The sequence below is a fragment of the Triturus cristatus genome, chromosome 6 (assembly GCF_964204655.1).
Source record: "Triturus cristatus chromosome 6, aTriCri1.1, whole genome shotgun sequence".
In the NCBI taxonomy this organism is placed as follows: Eukaryota; Metazoa; Chordata; class Amphibia; order Caudata; family Salamandridae; genus Triturus; species Triturus cristatus.
Genome location: NC_140589.1, coordinates 1,014,043,941 through 1,014,066,675, shown reverse-complemented (window position 1 = coordinate 1,014,066,675; position 22,735 = coordinate 1,014,043,941). Strand labels below are relative to the sequence as shown.

Sequence of the window (22,735 nt, the reverse complement as noted above, 5' to 3'; positions counted from 1 at the left end):
AGACTTGTGGTACTGGTCGTACTGGGGTTTTGGAGTGGAGCGGGCTCGGTTGGACTGGGGCCGGTGAAAAGTGTGGGGTTTGTGTCGGGGGCTCTTCCCCCCCTCATCCAGAAGGTGTGCACAACAGCCCGGGTTATGGGGTGTAACTGATAGAATCTGCTTCCTTCCGGCCCCGGCGGTCCTGGGCCCGGTGCATGGACGGGGGCGGCCTCTTGTGCCCCCACTGGTGAATACACTACGGAGCAGTGGACTTTGGCGTCCGGGATCGGCGGGGCCGGAGGCCGTGAGGGGAATTGAGCCCGACTGGGGCGTGCTGGAGTAGTGGTGGAGCGCGGAGCGGCTTGCCAGGAGGGTGCACGGGCCGGGAGGTAGTTATTGGTGGTGGCGCATTCTCAGAGGTGGTGTCTATCCTCGGCTGGTCTCTCCGCTGTCGCCCCTGCATACCCGTGTTGAACAGCTTTGCTCCATCACCGGTGAGTCCTCGTCGCCCTTCTGGAATTGGCTGGTTGGGGTGAGCTGGGGCGGGTCGCAATGGATCGCATCAAGACTACGGGACCGCGTGGATCCAAGAGCACGCAATCAAACAAACTGAACTGGATCGCTATACTGTCCCCAAAGATGCACAACAGACCCATGAGCCCAGAGATTCAGGCTCCGGAGGACCAGGTGAGGAGGAGCAAGAAATCTCTCTCAAAGAGGTTATGGCTGCCATCACTGGGGTCAAGACTTCTCTGGACACGGTGGCTATAGATGTCAACCTCATTAGGGCAGATATGGGTAAACTAAGTGAAAAGTTCAAGCAAGTGGAAATTACGACAGCTAGCTTGGTGGACGATGTCTCACAACTCCAAGGGGCGGTCAAGGAACTTCAGGACTTCCGCACCTTTGCCGCCCTCAAGCTAGACGATTATGAAGGCCGCTTGCGTCGCAATAACATACGCATTCTTGGGGTTCTGGAAAACTCGGAGGGACAAACGCTGGACCTTTTTGTTGAGGACCTTATTCTCAACCACTTGAAACCCAAAGGCCTCAGTAAGTTCTTTGTTGTCGAGCGTGCCCAAAACATCCCGGGCGGTCGTCCCAAGCCGGGCACTCCCCCGCGGCACATGTTGGCGCAGGTCCTGAACTGTCGAGACAGAGATTTTATCCTTCAGAACTCCAAAGCCGGAGCCCCCCTGAGATTTGAGAACTCAGTCGTATCCTTCTTTCCGGATTTTACCCAACGGGTACAGCGACAAAGACGATCCTTCATATCGATCAAGCGTGTCCTCAGGGAGCGGGGAATGAAGTATTCCATGCTGTTCCCTGCCCGTCTTCAGGTTGAGGCGGAGGGACGAGTGTGGTCATCCCGAGGCAGCTGCCGATTGGATTGAGAGTAGAGGTGAGAGGAGTCTGACCCACCGAGGGGGAGGGAGACATTGATAATAGCCTAACGGTGTGAGACAAGAACTGTCCGGGGATTGAGCTCTTGCCTCTGGCAGTATGGGGTGTGTGTGGGGTGAGGGGGGACATGTGGTGTTTGTGCCTTTTGATACGTGGACTCACATGGGCCGTAATGATCTTAGTATGATGGGTATACAGTAGATTAGCTGGGTTGGGTGGGGGCGGTCCACATCCCCCCCCCCCCGTTTTTTTTTCTCTCTCTTTTGAACAGTTGTTAGGGCGACAGGCACTCTGCAAGTTTTTCATGGACAGTTTTAAGCCCAGAGGGCAGGGCAGCGGGGTGGGGGGTAGTTGGGTGGGAGTGTTTTATGTTTTGTTTGAAGTTTTGTTTACGTCAGCAACTGCTAGTGGCACAATGTTCCGGAAAGTGGGGGTGACCGAAGTCAGTTTTGATATATATCGATATGGCACCAGCGGAGGACAGAGGGGTTAAATTGTTGAGTTGGAATGTCAACGGGCTGGGGGACAAAATTAAGCGTAGTGTCATTCTTCAGAGTATTAAGCGTCACGCCCCGGACATTGTTCTGCTACAAGAAACACATTTGGTCGGCAACACATGCAGGGCATTACACAGAGGGGGCTATGTCCTATTGGCCCACGCAGGCTTCACCACGGGTTCCAGGGGGATTGGCATACTGATGAAAAAGGCCTTTCCCCTTGTGGTGCAGAATACTTGGTCGGACACTAGAGGACGATATGTAGGGGTTTTGGGCATGTGGGAAGGCCATCCGATTACCATCCTGTCGGTCTATGTACCCCGGGCATTCAGGCCACCACGTTTAGCGACTTGGGTGCATTGCTGTTGGGGATCCCGGAGGGTCTCTTGGTATTGGGAGGGGACTTGAATTTGGTGGTTTCTGGGGACCTGGATCGGCACACCCCCTGGGCTCTCCCTTGCTCGCACTGTTGGCTGCCGGACTTCCTGGAATCCCTGGGGTTGGTGGATGCATGGAGGGCCTTTCACCCCGAGGCTTTGCACTATACCTTTCACTCCGGAGCGCATGGGAGTCTCTCTCGAATCGATTACTTTCTGGTACCTGCTTCCCAGGTTGCCCAGGTTCGGGAGGTGGGGCATCTGGCAAGGGGCATTTCGGATCACTCACCGATCTGGCTCCAGGTGGTGCTAGGCCACCAACAGGGTCGTGTCACCCCATCAATCCATGGTATTTTCGCGATCGCAGTGTCCGCCGAGAGCTCTGTGGGGCTATGGATAACTATTTCAGTGAGAATGTAGGCTCGGTGGGATCCCCGCAGATGCTCTGGGAGGCATTTAAGGCAGTGCTATGGAGTTAGGTCCTTTCCTTAATATCTGGGAAGAAGAAGGAACAACGCAAAGAGTTGATGGCGTTGGAGGAAGAGGTGGGAAAACTGGAATCAGATTTAAACGTAGTGGTCACACCGGACAAGCTCCACGTACTCGGCCTAAAGCCGCAGGAATACAGTGCGCTTGCGACGGATCAGGCTAAAGCCATGGGGAGAGCGGTTCAGGGGCGTTTTTATATGAGGTGGGCGACAAGGCCGGGAAACTCTTGGCCTGGTTGGACAAGAAAGAGTGGGCTAGCCGACTGGTGCCTGAGCTTCGAGGATGGGAGGGTACTTCTCTGTCGGACCTGCAAGCAATAGCGGACTGCTTCGCGACCCACTACCAGGCTGTCTATACTTCTACAGCCCCTTATCCTATCGAAGACTCCCGCCAGGTGCTCACTGATATCACCTTGCCCAGGCTGACGATCATGAGTATATGGAAAGGGACTTGTCAGACGACGAAATAGCGGCAGCCATACGATCGCTCAAGCCTGGTAAAGCCACTGGCCAAAACGGGCTACCGATTGAGCTGTACAAGCTGAAACCAGACAAGTTAGCCCCACACCTGAGGGCCATGTATGAGGATGCGAGGCACGTGGGAATACTACCATTAGACCAACGTACGGCCACAATCATCACTATTCACAAAGAGGGGAAACCCAAAAATTAATGTGGTTCCTACAGACTGATCTCTCTGTTGAACGCTGAACCCAAGATCTTGGCTAAGCTTCTAGCTACCTGGCTCTTGACGGCGATTGGATTACTGGTTCACCCTGACCAATCAGGGTTCATACGGCATCGTAACACGGCGCTGAACCTGCGCAGGGTCCACGGGGTACTGGGCAGGGCGGCCACAATATCGGAGTAGTTATCCTGTGATAGTATCCCTGGACGCAGCCATGGCCTTTGACATCATCGAATGGTTCTACCTATGGGTTGTGTTGGAGAAATTTGGGTTTTGCCCCAATTTCATACGATGGGTGCAGTTACTATATTCCCAACCTATGGCCCAAGTGGTGGTTAATAACAAGAAGTCGACTGCCTTCGAGCTTGGCAGAGAGACCCATCAGGGCTGCCCCCTGTCCCCGCTGCTGTTTGTCCTGGCTTTGGAACCGCTGGCGGCGTGGATACGTCAGGACCTGTGCGTAAGGGGTATGCGTTGGTCCCCAGACTTTGAGGACCGGATTTCTCTCTATGTGGACGACATCCTCCTGTATTTGTCCTCCCCAAGGAACTCACTGATAGCGGTCTTGGATATTTTCACGACCTTTGGACGGTACTCCGGCTACTTCATAAATTGGAACAAGTCCCTCCTGTTTGTGGAGGCGGGTGAGCCCCCGATTCCACCGTCAGGGTGCCCACTGCGAATCTGTACCGAGGGGTTTACTTACCTAGGTGTCTCTCAGCTTAGACCCCTCTCTTCGTTATTCCCGAAACATTCAACCCCCGCCTGCTGCAGCTGCGCAGGGACATCGCTAGGTGAAGGGCACTCCCTATCTCTTTGTTAGGTAAAGCTGCTCTTTTTAAGATGATGTCTCTTCCCCGATTCTTCTATGACCTTCAGAACTCCATGGATCGGATACCCTCCTTCTTATTTCTGAGAGGTCGAGAGCCTCCAGCGAGATCTGCTCTGGAACGGTAAACCGCGCATCGCTCTCGGCAAACTTTCCCTAAATTGGTATGACGGTGGCATCAGCCTCCCAGACATACGATTGTATTACTGGGAGTCACATTTGTCCGCCATTAACCACTGCACATATGGTCAGCCATGGGACCCGGGATATAACATGGATAGGTGGCTCCTCCCGGGAGGAACTTTTAGTAGAGCCCTTTATTCTAGGCCTCAGCGCTACCCTCTCACAGGCCCCACTAACCATTTAGTACACGTTTGGCATGTGGCTACCAATCGCTTAGGCTGGAAAAGGAAGTTAACGCTCGCAACGCCGCTATGGGATTCCGAGCAACTGAGTGATCTATGGAAGAGTAAGGGATTTGCCAAATGGGATCTCATAGGTATTCCGAACATACGGGATCTGTGGGATAAATCTGATATTAAGTCTTTTGCATCGCTACAGCAGCAATATTGCCTGGCCGAATCTGAGCGCTTTCGATACACACAGGTTCGACACGCGCTTCGCACACACTTATTGCCCGGTACCACGCCACCTGAATCCTCCCAACTGGAAGATAGGGTACTAGATGGCCATCTCCCTGACAGCACTATCTCTCTAATATATAAGAAACTGGTAAATAACGTTCCGGATCCCCTCCTGACTCTCAGAGAGAAGTGGACCAGAGATGGCATAGAAATGGATGATGAGGAATGGCAGGAGGCAGTCTCCTCTCCCAGGGTTGTGGCAATTTCAGCTCGCCTTTGTCTCGTTCAATTAAAAATCATCCACTGTGTCTATGTAACGGGGCCCCAGCTGGTACGAAAGGGAGGGGTGGAAGAGGGCGCCTGCAGGCATGGTTGTGGCCAGCTGGGGACCTTTTTCCAAATACTTTGGGAATGTAGACAGATCCAATCCTACTGGCATGCCATTCATGACATTATTAACACTGTTCTGTCAGCGCAGCTCCGAGTGGAGGCCCGTAGATGTCTCCTGAACATCTGGGAGCCGACTGACCGGAATGTTTGCTTGACACAGTGGGTGACTCTGGGGCTAATGTTTGCCAAAAGGAATATTGCTCAGCGGTGGGGGGCTACAGATCCACCCACGGCATGGGAATGGGAGAAAGATATGGACTGGGCAATGTCCAGAGAGAAGACGGTATATGTGTCACGTGGATCTCCCCAGAAATGGTCTCGTGTGTGGGGCATGTGGAACTCCTATCGAGGAGATATCTGTCAGCCCCCCCTAACCCCTACATGTGACGATCCCCCTTCGCCTTAGACATTCCACCATGCTCAATCGTATTTTGTGTATTGCCTTTTGCACCGCTGCTGCCCCCTGGTCTGCCCATCCCATATGAACATGTAACTGCTGATGTTTGTTTTTTGTTTTTCAAATAATAAAAATATATATTTTTTTAAAAATACAAAAATTTGAACTCCAGTTTAGCAGTGCATTGGGAACAGAATAGACATTCAATAGCTCAATTGAAATTCCAAATTATTGAACAGGTATCTTTACAAGAAAATACGGATAGATCCAAGAAACTCTTGCAAAGGGAAACCTTTTGGATAAAGAAGCTTGATACCTTAATCCCAAAGGGGCTAAATGACAGATGTGAGATGTTGTGTTTCCTTTAAATTCAGAAAAACTAACCGAAGGACATCACACTTATAAGTGACACACACATAAAACACATATAACAAAGAGTTGTGGTTAGGGAAATCTATGATTGTATACTCAGAGATTGTTGTATTTTTGTATGTTGTCAATGAAAAGCTATGTCACTATCTGTTTGTTATTTTTTTTGGTATCTGTTAACATCCATTTCACATCATCTTTGACACACAGAGAACACACATACTGACCTGGTTTTAATTTTTCATGGATGAACGCTGTCCGTTTTTAGGCTATTATCGAGCGTATTGTATTGGCTGATAACAGCATTTCATAGCTGTTATGTTTCCAAACGGTATTCACACATAGTATTTCCACCTTCAATATGCATAGGTTGTATAAACCCTGGATATAGTTGTGTATTTGTTGGTTATAATGGAGCCCCGTGAGTTCTTATAGGATTATGAGAATCGAGAGCCTTCAGTAGGAAGAGGCACTCATGTTTAAACATGGCGTCCACACTAGCGAATTGGAAAGTATGGACTTGAATTGTGCGACGCACATAGGTTACTATCGCGCGAATACGATTACTCGCTTCCGGGTCAGAAGTCCCCGCGCATCGTCTGGCTCTTTAAATCGTTTACACGGGATTCGCGTTGGCATCCAGTAGAGGTTATTATCGTGTTGCAAGGTAAGCTCTACGGGGCTGCGAACCTTGATATGAGAGTCCCTATTTGAACCGTAGAGATTTTTATGACTCGTGCATTCTTGTTTTATAGGTATAGGAGGGTCTATCAACGAATTATAATCGTTCATCTTCAGAGTGATTTAAACAGCGGTGAGTAGATTATCGTGTGGATTCCGCCATCTATTCATTCTTTTTAAGTCAGAATAGAATGAGTGATATGTGTTTTCGTTTTTCACAGTTCTTTAGACTCAGTTCCACTGTGGATTACCATTTACTCCTGCCACGCAGTTGAAAGCTAAGGTGTATATCACTGAAGGGGTCAGGCAGTCATTACTTGACGCGTATTTGTGTTTATTTTGAACGTTGAGAGCCACGATTAAGCAATATATTTTATTTTCTGCTCCACTGAGGAGTTTGCCATGCGACACTTCACTGAAAAATTAGATCGGGTCATTTACAGGTATTTTGTAAGAAATATTACGCTAAGACACATTTTTCTATAATGCTTTAGCCACTAAAATGAATGTTACACTTTAGGTCGTCGGTGATTTTGCTTTGAATAGCTCTACAAGTCGTAAGTATGCTAACGCAGCATGCTTGAATACCGGGTTGCACATCGGGTGTACAGCCACATAGATCACACACAACATACAGCTGTTACTAACACATCAACTGATTTATTGTTTTCCTTTTCTTTCCTTTTTTGATCAACAGGTTTTGCCCCTGACGAAGAGACATCTTTGTCTCAAAATGCATTGGGCTCGAGCATTTGTGCTTGCAAAATTGTTTTGCTACAAATAGATTCTGTTTGTACAAATAAACCATTGTCAAATTAATAATGCAAATTTAGGCATTATTTAAAACAATGAAAATTTAAGTAAAAGTTTTTTGAAGAATTAGCAAAAAAGTCTGGAATACTTGATTATTGTATGTATGTCATTTAAGGTTGTGCATGTTTAATCCAGGTTGGCCATGGGACTTGGCCAATTCAAATTAATACAATAAAGTGAGCACATATCAGTGCCAGTTTTATCATGCTCAATAAAATCGCACATAAAACGGGGCCACTTGTAATGACAGCCTTAGTCTCACCAACTAACAGTACAATAAGCATTGGCAAAGATAATAGGACTTGCCTATGCGAGAACTATTGGTCTTGCCAATGTGTTTTAGACAGGTTATACACCAGCGTGGCTGCTGTTCAGCATAGCTAAAAGTTAGCGGCAGAGAGAAGAGTGGCATGGAGAGTCATGTCATAGAGCGGAATGGTGCAGAGTGTTGTTAAGCGGAGTGACAGAGTGGAGCACAGTGACAGAGTAGAGTGGAGCAGAGGGACAGAGTGGCATGCAGTAGAGAGTTGTGGAGTGTGGCAGAGTGTCATGAAGTGTTGTGGAGTAAAGTGGCACAGTGTATCATAGAGTGGAGTGCTGTAGAGTAGAGTGCCATAAAGGGGAAGGGAGAAGAGTGGCATAAAGTGGAGTAGTGTTGTACAATGGAATGGCATAGGGTGGAGTGGAGGAAAGAGGAGTAGAGTGGAGTAAAGCGGTGAGGCATAGAGTGGAGTGCCATAGAGTTAAGGGTCATACAGGGAAGTTGAGTATCAGAGTGAAGTGGAGTAGAGTTTGAGGGGTGTGCCACAGTGTGAGTGGCATAGAGCATAGTGCCGGGTTGTAAACTACAGTAGCGTGGAGTGGCGTTTCGCAGAGTGGAATGTTAAAGAGTGGAGTGGAGGTCAGTGGATGACGTGTTGTATCGTACAGTGGAGTGGCACAGAGTGGAGTAGTGTTGAGTGTTATAGAGTGGAGTGGCGTAGAATGGAGCTGCAGAGAATGGAGAGGAGTAAAGTGGAGTGCCGTAAAGTGGAGTGCCGTAGAGTGGAGAGCCGTACAATAGAGTGCCAATTGCAACTTCCGCTAAGGAACTTTCTATTTGTTTTTTAGGAAAAATAGTTTCCAATTTGAAAGCGAACCTATAGCATGGAGAGAAGACCAATAGGTAATACGAGGACAGACAATAATAACTTATGTGAATTCTCTAAGATCACATTGGAAGAGTCTGAACCGGCTATTCTCACTGGATGACCCTTGCCCCCCACTAATCCTGGCCTCCATTGTTAAGCTGATTAATCCACGCACATAAAATAGCAGTTGTATGCAAGACAAACTGTGGGCTGCAGTATACTGAGTAGTTTACGGAACAGAATCCTCTTGCATCTTACTTAACTGATGGCAAGCCATGTTCCCCCCTTCTCAACAAATCATTTTCATCCATTCATCCACAAACTCATGTCAACTTGCCTTTTCACCCATCACTCATTCATCAAACTATGCACTCTTAACTCATGCATCCCACATACACTTACCCGTTCATTCAGATACTCAGTCACACACATCGATTATTCCAACCATTGACTCGTTCTAAAATTCACCCACCAGTGCCACTAAAAGCACACCAATAAATGAAGAAACACTTTTATTCATACACCTTACCTATTAGCTTTGATTGATGCTTGATTTTGGTAGGAAAAAGCATATGTTAAATGCCAGTTACCACTAACTGGATAGTGAAAACAGGAAGCTAGTGGTAAGAAATCAGTGTGTATTTCTTACAAATGGGAGAGGGAGTGTCGGAGAGAGAGAGAGATAGCGAGGTAGGGATATCAAGATGAAGAGGGTGAGCAAGAGAGCGCAAAAGTCAGTGTTTGCATGCAACATTTGTAACAGAGCAAGGAACTTACAGTCTGAAACCAGTTGCAAAGTTCCTAAAGGATTTCCACGCTTCAAATACATTTTTGAGCAAGCTGTTCTTCCATTTGCAACATTCGGATTAGATTTCACTGTGGCTCCTCTTTAAACTGGCCACACAATTAAAAAAGAATAACTTTTAAGCAGATTATTCCTACAAGGCGTAAATTGTCCAGTGAGCACTGTCCCTTCCCATCTTAATGCCTGGACACAAGGTAATGTGGGTATTTTAGTACTAAGTCTCACAGGAAAGTCCGACCGCCCTCCCATGTACAAAGGAAATGTAGGTTGTGACTGGATGTAAAAACGAAGAAAGCAGAAGAGAGAACATGGCAGGAGAAACGACAGGGGCACATCAATCAATTATAACATTACCTTCTAGGACTCCTGCCAACAGCTTCCGGGCAGTAGGGACGGAATGGTAAACCAGGAAGCATGCCAGCATATTCAAACTGGGTTCGTCAGCAGGCTGACCACTCAAGTAGGAGTGCACGGATACGTCACCTCCAGCTGCAGGAAGATACCCAAGAAACAGCAAAATAACTACTTTATGTTCCTTTACTGGAACTTCGAGATCACATTATACAACTTGCACCCAAAAATATTTAGCAGAACAAATATTAACATTTTAACAAAATAAGTACAGGAAGTTGGAACTAACTGCTTATCAACCTTGCACCAGACAAAGTAACAACTTTAAAAATTGACACGTCTCCAGGACCACTGTCCTCATCCTATGCGAATCAGTTACTATGTCCGTTGTTGTGTTAGTAACGCATCATTGATTTGCGACTGCAATTGTGGTCATAATCCATTTATAGATAGCATTGGGACCCACAATTAGGAGGGGACGTCCCTTTCATTGCCCCTCCTGAATGCAATTCAAAATGGATTGCAAAACCCATTTGCGGATCAGTAAGAAATTACCATCTCTCAAAATGGGCTTTGTACTTTTCACATACCATTTTTGCACTCACAAACCGTTTGATTTTGCAGATCACAGGGTAGGTGAATCGAAAAGTGCTTAGGACACTGGGCCCCTGGATATCCAATGTGAGTGCAAAAAGGGTTGGTGTCCCCGCACGTATGTTGTAACAAGAGTACCCACATCACTTTCAGCCCAGTAGCCAATGACAGTCCATGACACAAACAAAAGATACAAAAGGCAGTACTTGTTATAAATATTGCCCAGCTTACGAGTTCTACAGGCTTGGAGAAAAAGCTTGAGAAAGTGCTTTTTAAATTTAGATGTGAAATGTTCTCTTTATGTTAGGTTTATGAAATGAGTGTACTGGGACAAAAGATATTTGCATTTCCACCACTGCCTATATTTAGAATCTCACTTTCCAACAGCAGATCCTGGAAAAAAAAGATCCATTCCATGGACTTTGATTGACCATAATGCCAGGGGTTGCATAAGTGACATCACACACCCTTTGTCTTCAATGACATCACAGGTAGTGAAATCATGTGACCTGAAATGCTGGAAGTGAAGCCGCAAGACAGTTATCTTGATACCAGAATTGACATGACTAAAGCCTAGTGTATACCACAAAGAGAAAACGTGTTGCCAAATCACAAGGAGATAAAGAGGAGATACAAAATAAAAAAGAATAGCGGTCAGGTTTCAGTTTGATTTATATGGACCAGATTTTGCATATGAACTATGTTATTGGGTTGCTTTATGCTTTAGAAGTGTTAATACATTTTGATTGATGATCACTTGTAAAGATTTATCACACTTAGGTAGGACAGGGATGACTGCTCTATTAAAAAATGTTTTTTTATCAAACATGGCAACAAATTGAATTGATTTGTTTAATATTATTTTGCATTTTACAAAGTACACATTGCACTTAATGTGTTTATTTTTAACTAAAAGTGTAATCTCACATTGCAGAATGTAAGCTGTGTTTATCAGAACAATATTTATGTTCTATTATTGGCACTGCTTTTGCCACATCTGAAGCTCTTCTCGAATTAGAAGATAATTTAGCAGTAAAATCGCTTAGCACAGTAAATGTATTCATATGTAATCAAGTCATGAAATTATTTCAATCAAACATTTTTAATGCATATGTCAGAATGACAATTTCTAGTGTATCAATGTTCAGACAATAAGAATGTATGGTGCCCCAGAGAGAAAAAGAAGAAACAACAGAAAGGGAGGAGTGAACACGCAGTGAGTTAAACACGCTGTGCGTTTACTTGAAGCACACAACTACAGTTTACTTTAAGATGAAGGAGTAGATGAGCCTATGGCTTAACTAATCTCCTCTCAATCACTGAGTTTGTGTGCTGCTGGTTGTTGATGACGTCTCAATCACTTTTGAAGTACAGAGGTCTCATCAGAAGCTCGGTACACAGAACATCTATATGGTGAATTATAATAACCATTATTAGTGGTCAGTATTACTGATAATAACCATCAATAGTGGTCAGTATTACTGATAATAACCATCAATAGTGGTCAGTATTAATGATAGACTGTTTGGCTGGGAAATATTAAAAAGGATACATACCACAGGATATACGAGTGGCCACTTGCTTACATCCATGGTCCATGGAGATAAGCTATGAAACTGCACGGTACACCAGTCAGGGGTAATGGTGTTGAAGGAGAGTGCATGTATAACAGCGGTATGCCGTAATAGCCAGAGAGCCTCATTTATGATAACAGAGCTATACCTCTCTGAAGAGCTCTAGTTAGAGCGAAACACTGTGTCAGGGGTTGCTTTTACTCAATTCAGATTGGCTTGATTGGTATTTTACCAATTCAAAGCGCAGCGCCAGAGAGGGACGAAACTGCTAAATTCCGAGGCGGCAGCAGACTACAGGCTCCAGGAGGCTTAGGGGCTTAGTGACCAGCAGCGGCCCCTCCCTCCCTTCGCACCAGACTTCAAAAGAACCTCGCGCTTCCCGCTTCGCGGAAAGCGCAGCGCCAGAGAGGGACGAAACTGCTCAATTCCGAGGCGGCAGCAGACTACAGGCTCCAGGAGGCTTAGGGGCTTAGTGACCAGCAGCGGCCCCTCCCTCCCTTCGCACCGGACTTCAAAAGAACCTCGCACTTCCCGCTTCGCGGGAAGCGCAGCGCCAGAGAGGGACGAAACTGCTCAATTCCGAGGCGGCAGCAGACTACAGGCTCCAGGAGGCTTAGGGGCTTAGTGACCAGCAGCGGCCCCTCCCTCCCTTCGCACCGGACTTCAAAAGAACCTCGCGCTTCCCACTTCGCGGGAAGCGCAGCGCCAGAGAGGGACGAAACTGCTCAATTCCGAGGCGGCAGCAGACTACAGGCTCCAGGAGGCTTAGGGGCTTAGTGACCAGCAGCGGCCCCTCCCTCCCTTCGCACCGGACTTCAAAAGAACCTCGCGATCCCCGCGTCGCGGGATCGCGCGCGGGACGCGCCGGGCGAAGCCCGGGCCAAGGGCGGGCCCGTCTAAGCCCGTCAAAGACCGGAGGAGACTGGACTGGGCCTCCCCCTATCGATTTTAATTACAGTAAGGTTGCAAGACTTTATTCAGTTTAACGTCATTCTAACTGTTACTTTGTAAATACTATCGACGCCCACATCCATTTAGATATTTAGCGTGTGGTCTTGGTCATCTGAGATAGGCTTAGCAAATATGGTATTGAAAAATATCCCGCATACCGGTGGTGCTGGAACTGGGATAATTGGTACTATAGATGCCTTTTTTACTAAGGCTGTGACTGTTGTGGAGAAGGAGATAGCCCTAACGGAACAAAGACTATCCCTTGAACCTGTGTTTATGAGAAAGTCGTCTTTGGGGAAAATTGCCAATGTACTGTCTCCCGACCCAATAGAGATCCAAAATGCACATTTATCATGCCAACAACACAATCTTTTTACAGTATTGGATATAACCGGCGTTGACACAAGCTTAGAATCCTTCATGGCTTATCCAACTATGGAACCCTGACGACGAAAAAGCCTTCTACCAATTAATAATAACCCCCCATCTGAATGCACTAACCGCGAACTAGTAGAGGGAAATGTCTCTAGTTTAAAACGTAAACGAGGTGGAAAGCAGCATAAGGGTGGGCGCAATAAAAAGAGCAAAAGTATACTACCTATGCACAACGAAAAGGGGGTAACATATAGGGATAAAAACCCCATACAAGTTGTAAATACTGTTCCCAACAACACAAACTCGACTGTTGATATAACGGACAGTCCACCTGTAATTGACAGAAATACAGTATGCTCATTGGATAACATTGAGCATTTAGTTAGGTCTTTGATTCTCCCATTGTTAGAACGTACCAGACGCTTAGGTACACAGTTAGAAGTCCTGGAAAAAATCACGAGGGAGAACTCAGCCTTGCTGAAAAAATTAGGGGACGCTAAACTCATGACAAATAATTCCACTGTAGCACCCAAAAATACACAATCATCATTACTAAGTACTACACTTGGACAAGGTAACATAAACTCGGCTCTACAGGAAGGCGAAATGACGATGATGGATACCGATAACACCACACAAAATGAAAAGGCTAGAAAAGTAACCAATACAGACAGCCTTAATTCATGTACAAATGAAGTACCTGATAATATGGCACCCGGATTACAAAAAGTAAGGGAAAACAATGGAAAAGAACATAAAAAGAGAATTGATCTTCCACCGGACTCCTATCCCTACGTAATTGTACTTGCAGGGGTCCCAGAGTGGAGTAACATTAGGGATGAAACCACGTCTGAATTAAAAAACAAGGTTATGTTTTGGTTAGGGAAAAACAGACCTCTCAGACCTGATTTATGTGGGGAAATCATTAATGTTCGCCGAGTGAATTGGCTCGGGCCTACAGCTAAAGATATTATTGGGGATTGTATCATCGTAAATTTCAGAGACCCAAGAGTTACCGAATTTATTCGTGGCTTTCCAAATTATGGAAACCCTGGAGAAATTCTGTCTTTGGATTTAAGTTATTTTTATCCACCAGCTCCCCCTGTTGCTGTTACTGGTCAGAGACTGAAAACAATACGCTATGAAGGAAGGCCCCACTACGTCAGAAATCATCGTAATGATAATAGGGTGCCTATGACGCATGGTGGTTTCAGACTGTATAACCCTGACCATTATCAACAGATAGGGAATTTATTCAATGTCCCAACGCACAACAGATTTGACACTTTATCAGGCTTGGGGGGTGGATTGACCAGCACGGGAACAGATTATTGATGCCACCCCCCGTTCAAGTAGAGGACAGTCAGGGAAAGGGGCTCCCCTATGACCGAGCAGCACAGGATTTGGTTAGTATCAAACTTAAACTTAATGAAAGGGTGGACATGACACAATTGGGAATCCAAGAAGAGAGAAAGGGCATTACAGATAAGAATATTGCCAATACCACCAACCCAAGACATGCCACACACAATAGGACTGAAAAAAACTGGTCTATTATTTACTGGAATATCGCTGGCCTTAGGGCAAAATTGGATAATCCGATATGGCATAAACTAATTGAAGACCACGATGTTATATGTCTGCAGGAATCGTGGGCGAAGGACGTATATCATTTGAATGGTTTTAGAACTATTTTTACTCCGGCAATTGGCTCAATGCATGGCAGAGCTAAGGGTGGGATCTGCACATATGTCTCTAACCGTTTTACTTGTCAAACTATCGAGGTCTTTTATAATACCACTTATTACCACATTGTTGGCCTACACATGAAGAAAAATTTCTGTATTCTGGTTATTAATTTTTACAATAATGTTCCCCCGGCAGACTCAGCTTTAGTATTTAAAAAACTTAGCTCGGAAATCAACTCCATACTTTGTAATAAAGGAAAGGAGTGTGTCGCCATATGGGGGGTGGATTTTAACTGCACTATTTGTAATAGAGCCAGAAATGGAATTTGTGGTCTAACTTTGGATAAAGAGTCCGCACCAACACATTTTGAACATAATGGTAAGGGCGACGCCCTAAATGAGATTCTTTTTGTGAATGACTTAGGGCAGTGGTTCCCAAACTTTTGACTTCTGGGGACCCCCAATAAATCATTACTGGAACTCGGGGACCCCAACTGAATCATTATTCGAATCCGGGGACTCCCCCTAACGAGTCATTACTAGAAGACGGAGACCCTGGCCTAAGCAATGATGATGATTTGAACCGCAAAACAATACACAAAAATACTGAAAGAATTGTTCATCAAAAAATACACAAATGACACATTTTATTTAATTAGGAGGCACATATAAATACAAAAAGAAATCAAAATGTAATTTTAATAGAATGGTTGGAGCTTTCCTAAATTCAATTGAGGCCACTCGTCATCCATACTTTATACAGTTTGATGCACCTGCACTGCTCCCACGAATCAATCTGAGGACACTAATTGAATTTTTAGCCTCCAGTTTCAAATTCCTTCACATTTACAGTATGTTTTAAAATGTTCAATTGTACATTTAGCATCTTTATATATATAAACACACTTTATTAGTCTGTTAATATTATTTGATTTTCAAAGTAGTCGGGGACCCCCTGAGGAGGCTTCAGGGACCCCCAGGGGTCCCCGGACCCCAGTTTGGGAACCACTGACTTAGGGTTTGCAAATACACTATGTCAACCAGAAGTTCTGTTTACTCCCACCTTTTGTGGTAGGGGACTCTCCTCTATAATTGATTTTGTTTTGATTTCTTCGTGCTTTAGGAGTAGAGTTAGAAATTACGACGTCTTAGAATTATCTCTCAGTGATCATTTTCCCATTAAGGTGGAACTTAGTAACCCTCGTGTTATCCTTGATAGCATTCCCAGGCCACAATCTAGAGACATTGTTATCTCTAGACGAAACGGATACGCCATAAAATGGTCTAAAATCGTACCTGCTGACTTTCTTTCTAACTTAATTAAGACATGTAACACATGTTTTAATACTTGTTTGGATATTGCTTCCAAAGACCTAGAAGTAGTAAATGATTTTAAATCTATTGTAACATGCATTAAGGAAAGTTTGTGGGTTAGTTTGAAAAAACATAATAACAGTAATAGGAAAAAGGAGGGATGGTTTGACCAAGAATGTACGAAGGCACACTCTAAACTTAAATTGGCACTAAATGGACAAGTAAGGGATAAAATTCAGATCAGAGAGCTTCGTAAGTCTTATAAACTGGCAATTAAGAATAGGAGGGCCAGCTTAAAGAAGGAAGCGTGGGAGGAATTACTAAGTGCTTCAGAACGGAGAGATATGACTGCCTTTTGGAGGGCAGTAAACGCACCATATTTTAAGGACGACACCAAGGCGAGGCTTGAGATAGCCATCGGTGAGAATGAATGGGTGAGTTATTTTGAGTCCCTTTATAGCCCCGTTGACGCTTTGAGTGAATCGATAAAGCAAGATTTACCTAACATACACACAAAATTTAAGAGCTTGAACCTCACATTCACATTGAGTGAGGTGTTGAAGGGTATTAGTTCGAGCCAGGGGGGGCAAGGCACCAGGCCCTGATGGGGTACCGGTAGATGTTTTTAAAGATAATCTCACACTATGGGCTCCCCTATTAACCAGATTTTTGAACGCTGCTTGCAAGCTTGGTCTTCCTAACACCTGGTATGAATCAATAATAGTACCAATCTTTAAAAAGGGCGATAGGGAAAGCTGTAAATGCTATCGCCCTATATCCCTACTCGATTCTACCATCAAAATTGTGGGCAGGGTTATCCTTGATAGGTTGCAGGTGTGGGCAGACGAGCACAAGATTATCAGCGACTTGCAATATGGGTTTAGGGAAGGGGTAGGGACTGTTGATCAAGGACTCAACTTATTCATTCTATTGGAAAAATATACCAAGGCTAAGGGCGGGAAAATGTTTTTAACTTTTGTAGATTTAACTTCCGCCTTTGACTGTGTTACACACAGTAAACTATGGTTAATTTTAATACGATTGGGAGTTGAGGATAATATTATTTGTTTCCTAAGGGAGTTGTACAATGGGGCTAGGGCTACAGTTAGATTCGGTCTAAAGGGAGAATGCACCAGAATGTTTAATATTGCGAGGGGAGTAAGACAAGGATGCGTCCTTGCTCCGTTTTTATTTACAATCTATATCAATGGGCTTGAGGATGTCTTGCTGAGGGACTGCATAGATATGCCATCGGCAATAAAACGCCACATTCCGGCTCTAATTTACGCCGATGATGCCGTTCTGATGGCAAGGACCCCTGTTGCAATGCAAACTATGATTACTTACTTTTCCACTTTTATGACTAGTTTGGACCTGAGGGTGAACTGTACAAAAACGTATTCCATGATTTGCGGCACTAAAACTAAACAGAGGAAAAAAGTTATGTTCATAGAGTCTAAGCCATTAGAACATATTTCTACTTTCCCCTATTTAGGAATTATGTTTGAATGCTCAGGTCAGTGGAATGCTGCAGTTAAGGGGAGAAACATGCAATTCACTAAGCCATAATGGCCCTTAAACTTTTTAGTAAAAAGATGGGTAAGAAACCATTGAAAGAGTTATTGTGTATTTATAAATCCAGTTGCGTGGCCGTGGCAACTTATGGTGCAGGAATTTGGGGCTACTCAAATGTAGCTAGTATTCAGCTAACAGAGAATAGCTTTTTGAAAATTCTTTTAACTACCCCAGAAAGCACATCCACTTATAACGTCCATGCTGAGCTTGGAATGTTATATATTGAGGACCTCATTAGAATTCAGCCTGTCCTCCTGTGGTATAGGGTTTGGACTACAAATGAGTGCCATTTGAATCGCCTCATATTGAGGGATGCCCTAAATCTGGAGAATGTGCACCGAATGAAATGGCTGAAGTATATTAAAAGCTTCTGCGGCCACATTAACCATCCGGAATTTTATGATGATCCTGAGTCTATGGTAACGATCTCTAGGAAGGAACTGAAAAGGTTATGTATTATGTACCTAGAGGAGTTGAGAGAACGAACGGAACTGACAAAAAAACTGTGATGTCCCATCAATTGATTTTAATATCGCAGGATATCCAACCATATTTAACTCTGCGGTTGACGGAACATGAAAAGTTCCTGCTGATACGTTTTAGACTTGGGTTTCTTTTTAGGTCTGTGAGTTTTCCTGTAAAAAATGATTGGTCAGCTGGAATTATTAAATGCCCCTGTGATAACATATCCTCCCAATCGGATATTCATATTTTATTCTTTTGTAAATATTATGTTGTTCCTAGGGAAAGGTAGATTAAGCTAATCATAAAATATATGAATCTTAGACAATGCCGACCTGCCTTTTTGATTATACGAAAACTTGAGGATATATTCACGGTAGCCTCGGTCTCTGTATTTCTTAGAAATGTTTTTCATTTAAGAAAATCGATACTGTTTTAAATGTTTTTTAGCCCATGTGCCTTTTAACACTTATTTTATTCTATCACTATTGACTTGAAATCATCTGAAATGTGAAATGTTTAAATTTGAAATTTGAAATGTGGATTATGAAATGTGATATAATATGTTTTTATGTACTTTTATGGTTATCATTGTTTTATAACCGAATAAAGTCTTAATGAATAATGAATGAATGATAACAAACCAGTGAAACCATGGCTGAATAAATATATGATTTACTTATTCCTGCGTAAATGCGGGTGGCCTAATCTGGAGGAGACAAGACAATCATTAACATGAGGCCCAACGTATAACACACTACAATGTAACAGGAAGTGGTTCCTTAGAGTACAATGGAGTTGTAAGTTGTAACAGATGGATTCCCATATAATCATTAGAGAATAGGTGCTGGTGTGTCACATCAACACAGGAAGACTGTGTGGCTTGTGAAGGATAATCTAAATGGTGCTCAACAGTAATGAGCTGGCAGTGACACGTAAGAGAACAGGACCACGAGTTGAGACGGTTGTCACGAGGACTGCTCGAGAGATCAAAAGAGGTCAAAACCCTACAAACAACCAGCAGCACACAAACTCAAAGATTGAGAAGCTTTAATAAAGCCACAGGCTACCTACACTTTTAACTTCAAACAGACTAATTGCGTGCTTCAAGTAAACATCAATTTTGTTTCACTCACTATGTGTTCACTCCATCATTTCTATGGTTTCTTCTGTTTTTCATTGAGGGCACCATGCACCTTTTTATTGTGCAAACATTTATAATGCTGAAAATTTCTATTGACATATACATTAAAATGTTCGATTAGAATAATTGCATGGCTGAATTTCATATACATACATTTATTATGCACAGAGATTTCACTACGGAATTGTCCTATTCTTCTAAGGTGCTCCAGGTGAACTACTGTACTATAAAATATATATAGACCAAGGTTTCCACTGGCTGGTGGGTTGCTCTTTTTGCTGTAACAATGGCGCTTTGGAGGCTAGGGATGGCACCTGTGATTCATAAATGATGTCTATTGTTTACACTGTCTGAATCTTGTGCATGAACTTTCCGCAGAGAAGCACTGTTGCTGACAGTCAACAAATATGACCATGTGAGGGCTTGGAAGAGCTGTGAAGATTGGTAAGCGTTAGCAGAGTAATAGTTATGTGATAAATATTGTTGTGAAAAGTTTGGGGTTAAGTACAGAGCTTCTAAACCACCACCGAAATCAAACAGGGCAAATTCCTTCTAGATTGTATAGTACAGGTTACAGGGATTAGAAAACCAATTCATCACAGTCAGGAGTACATGAGTGAGATGGATGGAGTAATGGAGTGGGAGAGCACTAAATGGAAGTGATTAAAAGTCTGTTGGAGGCCTTAAGTAAATTAAAAATAGTGGATGCATAAGCATTCAGCAGGTCATACACCCATATTGCAGTCATCAGTAATAAGACCCTGTTAATTGAACTTAACTTGTGACACTCAGAGAAGTGCTAAACATTTGAGGGAAAGTTAGTATTACCAACCCCCACCCCGAGATAGGCAATCTCGAAACGAAATAGAGGGTTTATTTTTGGGATTAGTAGTCAGGCTATGAACATTCTAAAGGAAATACCTAGGGCAACGTGTAGAGGGGTGAAAGACCAGCAATTGTGGGAGGTGAAGTCTCCTCCAGCTTTGCTGACTCAATGTCTGTTGAGAGTTTTAATCTTTCAGGGATGTGAGCACCGTGGCATTGTTGAGCTATGCTGCTGAAAGGGTGTGGTATCTGGGTTTAGGTGCTATGTATCTTCCCCGCTTACCTGTCTTGCTGTTCAGCCAGTGTGGATGGATAGTGGAGTGTTGGTGTGTGTGATGTAATGATGGAATGTGGAGGTTGCCTAGGGATGGATGTCAGTTGTGAGATTGGGCTGAGCAGCAAGGGAGCTGCTCCTAGTGGGGTTTTCTATATTACAACACTTAAGCCCTGATTCTTCTGTGATCCTGTACTAAAAATATAATAAACCTACTTTAATCATCATACTTCGGCTACATCTATGCTTATTACATTTGGCGACGATTGGATTGAACCTACACATGAAGAAACTTCATGAAACTCCAAGATTGAGATCTACACGCAAGATAAAAGAATTCCTCAAAAGCAACTCAAGCTTACTGGCACCCCCGACCAAGCCCCACCAGTGACCTTCCACCGGTCGCCCTCAACTTTGGATGTGCCAGTTACTGCCTGCATACAAGTTAAGTGTGCTAGTCCCTGACTGTTCACAGCGTCACGCTTCTTCCTGCCTGTCACTACTTGTCATTGAGGCCACTACCTGTCCAGTGAGGAAGAACATCAGGGACTACTGCAATTTCCACCTGCCCTGGGCGCTTCACACTCCTTACATTTATTCATGTTCACCCTCCTTACATTTATAGAGGTTTTAAAAGAAGAGCAGAAAACAGCAGTGTGCTTTCACATTTGTGATTCCGATGTCAATCCACAATCTACGATCTTTCATCTAGTGACAGTTAACCTGCTGCTCTTCAAACAACTCTGTACTACATACAGTATACCTTCAAGTGTGCTGCACCCAAGTGTTTCACGTTCTTTACATACGTGGATGTTTGTTTAAAAAAAAAAAAGAGAGAAAGATTGCCTCTACGCAGCGTGCTGCACCATTTGAATGTTTTTGTATAACTTCAAGTTAACCTGCAGTTCCACTGCACAGGAAGTGAGAAACTTCTGGCAACTTTATTTGAGCACCAGCATTCAAGTGGATTTAACTAGCACCATTTTTCTCAACTGGTGACATTTGTTACGCTTAAAAGTTTGACTGATAAGAAACTCAGTCGGCGTGGGACTTTCATACCACCATCTGCGCAGTTCTACTGGGACCTCGAGTGTGTACGAAGTAACCTATAAAAGGAAAGCTAGCACTTTGTCTTTGCACATCACACCGGAGGCTGTTTGGACAATGCTTTTCTTTGCTACAGCAAGCATAGTTTTCACCGTCATGGATTGGTGAGTGTTAACTTTCAATTATCTATCTTTGTCAGTTTGCCGTTATCGTGTGCACTGGTTGAATGGAGACGCCACGAGCCACCACATTTGAATGTGCGCCTCGAGCTCAGAACAAGCACCAGCACGCACACCTTACCAGAGCTCCTGGTGTCCGGTCCCATTGTCTCTGCTGTTCGCGAACTGCCTCACAGTGTTGCCCTGCTCAGTGACATTGAGGAGCACGCATCTGCCATGAGCCACCCGGCACGGCGTAACGAAACGTGCCGCCATAGTGTGTTTCCACCAGAGTCATGCACCTAAGCTGTCTTCCGGTATTCACTCCGTAGTGCTGCTTCTGCCAACCACGTTTGTTTACCTTTTTGGGAACAATAAAGTTTCTCCGAACAACACGAGGACATCGTATCCTGCTAATTCTTTGATGCTCTGTGGAAATCAAGCTCAATGAACAGACATGTTGCACTGGAGCAAAAAAAAAAAAAAAAACCTTTGGGACTAACTTATAACAATTGCAGAGAAGTATCCTTGGAAATTGAACTTTACTTGTTTAGTTTTTTGTCAGCTTTTCTTGACATGTGTTTTCATCCTGATAATTCATTTCATCTACATAGTGCATGAACTTACATTCTCTATTTCAAGGTTCTGTGTTTGCTTTGACAATTGGCGCTGTTTTAAAAAGAATGGGTGATTTATTTCTACAGTTCAATTGTTTATTTGAGCAGCTAAAGATAACTGTTCTACTGTTTTAGTGGTCGAACCCATTCTACCAATATGGTTCATTTTGGGAAGTTTCATTCATTGAAGATTTACGTTTGTTAGCCCGTGTTCTTCCAATTTGGAATGAATACATCACCTACATTTTGCTGAAAATTACTTAACTGCGTGATATGGTTGTTCACTCCGTTTTCTTATGTATTCCAGTAGGTGAACTTTTATTAATTAGGATATTGCCTACTGGCTTTCTGACCT

General features: G+C 44.1%; 1 protein-coding gene across 1 annotated transcript in view; it reads right to left on the bottom strand.

Moving 5' to 3' along the window:
* The window catches only part of ANAPC1 (anaphase promoting complex subunit 1), a 771,271-nt gene that overhangs the window by 3,930 nt on the left and 744,606 nt on the right, over positions 1-22,735 (bottom strand). The window contains exon 46 of the mRNA XM_085611802.1: positions 9,786-9,920. Within this exon, the coding sequence (XP_085467928.1) occupies positions 9,786-9,920 (135 nt within the window). The remainder of the gene's footprint in view (positions 1-9,785; positions 9,921-22,735) is intronic.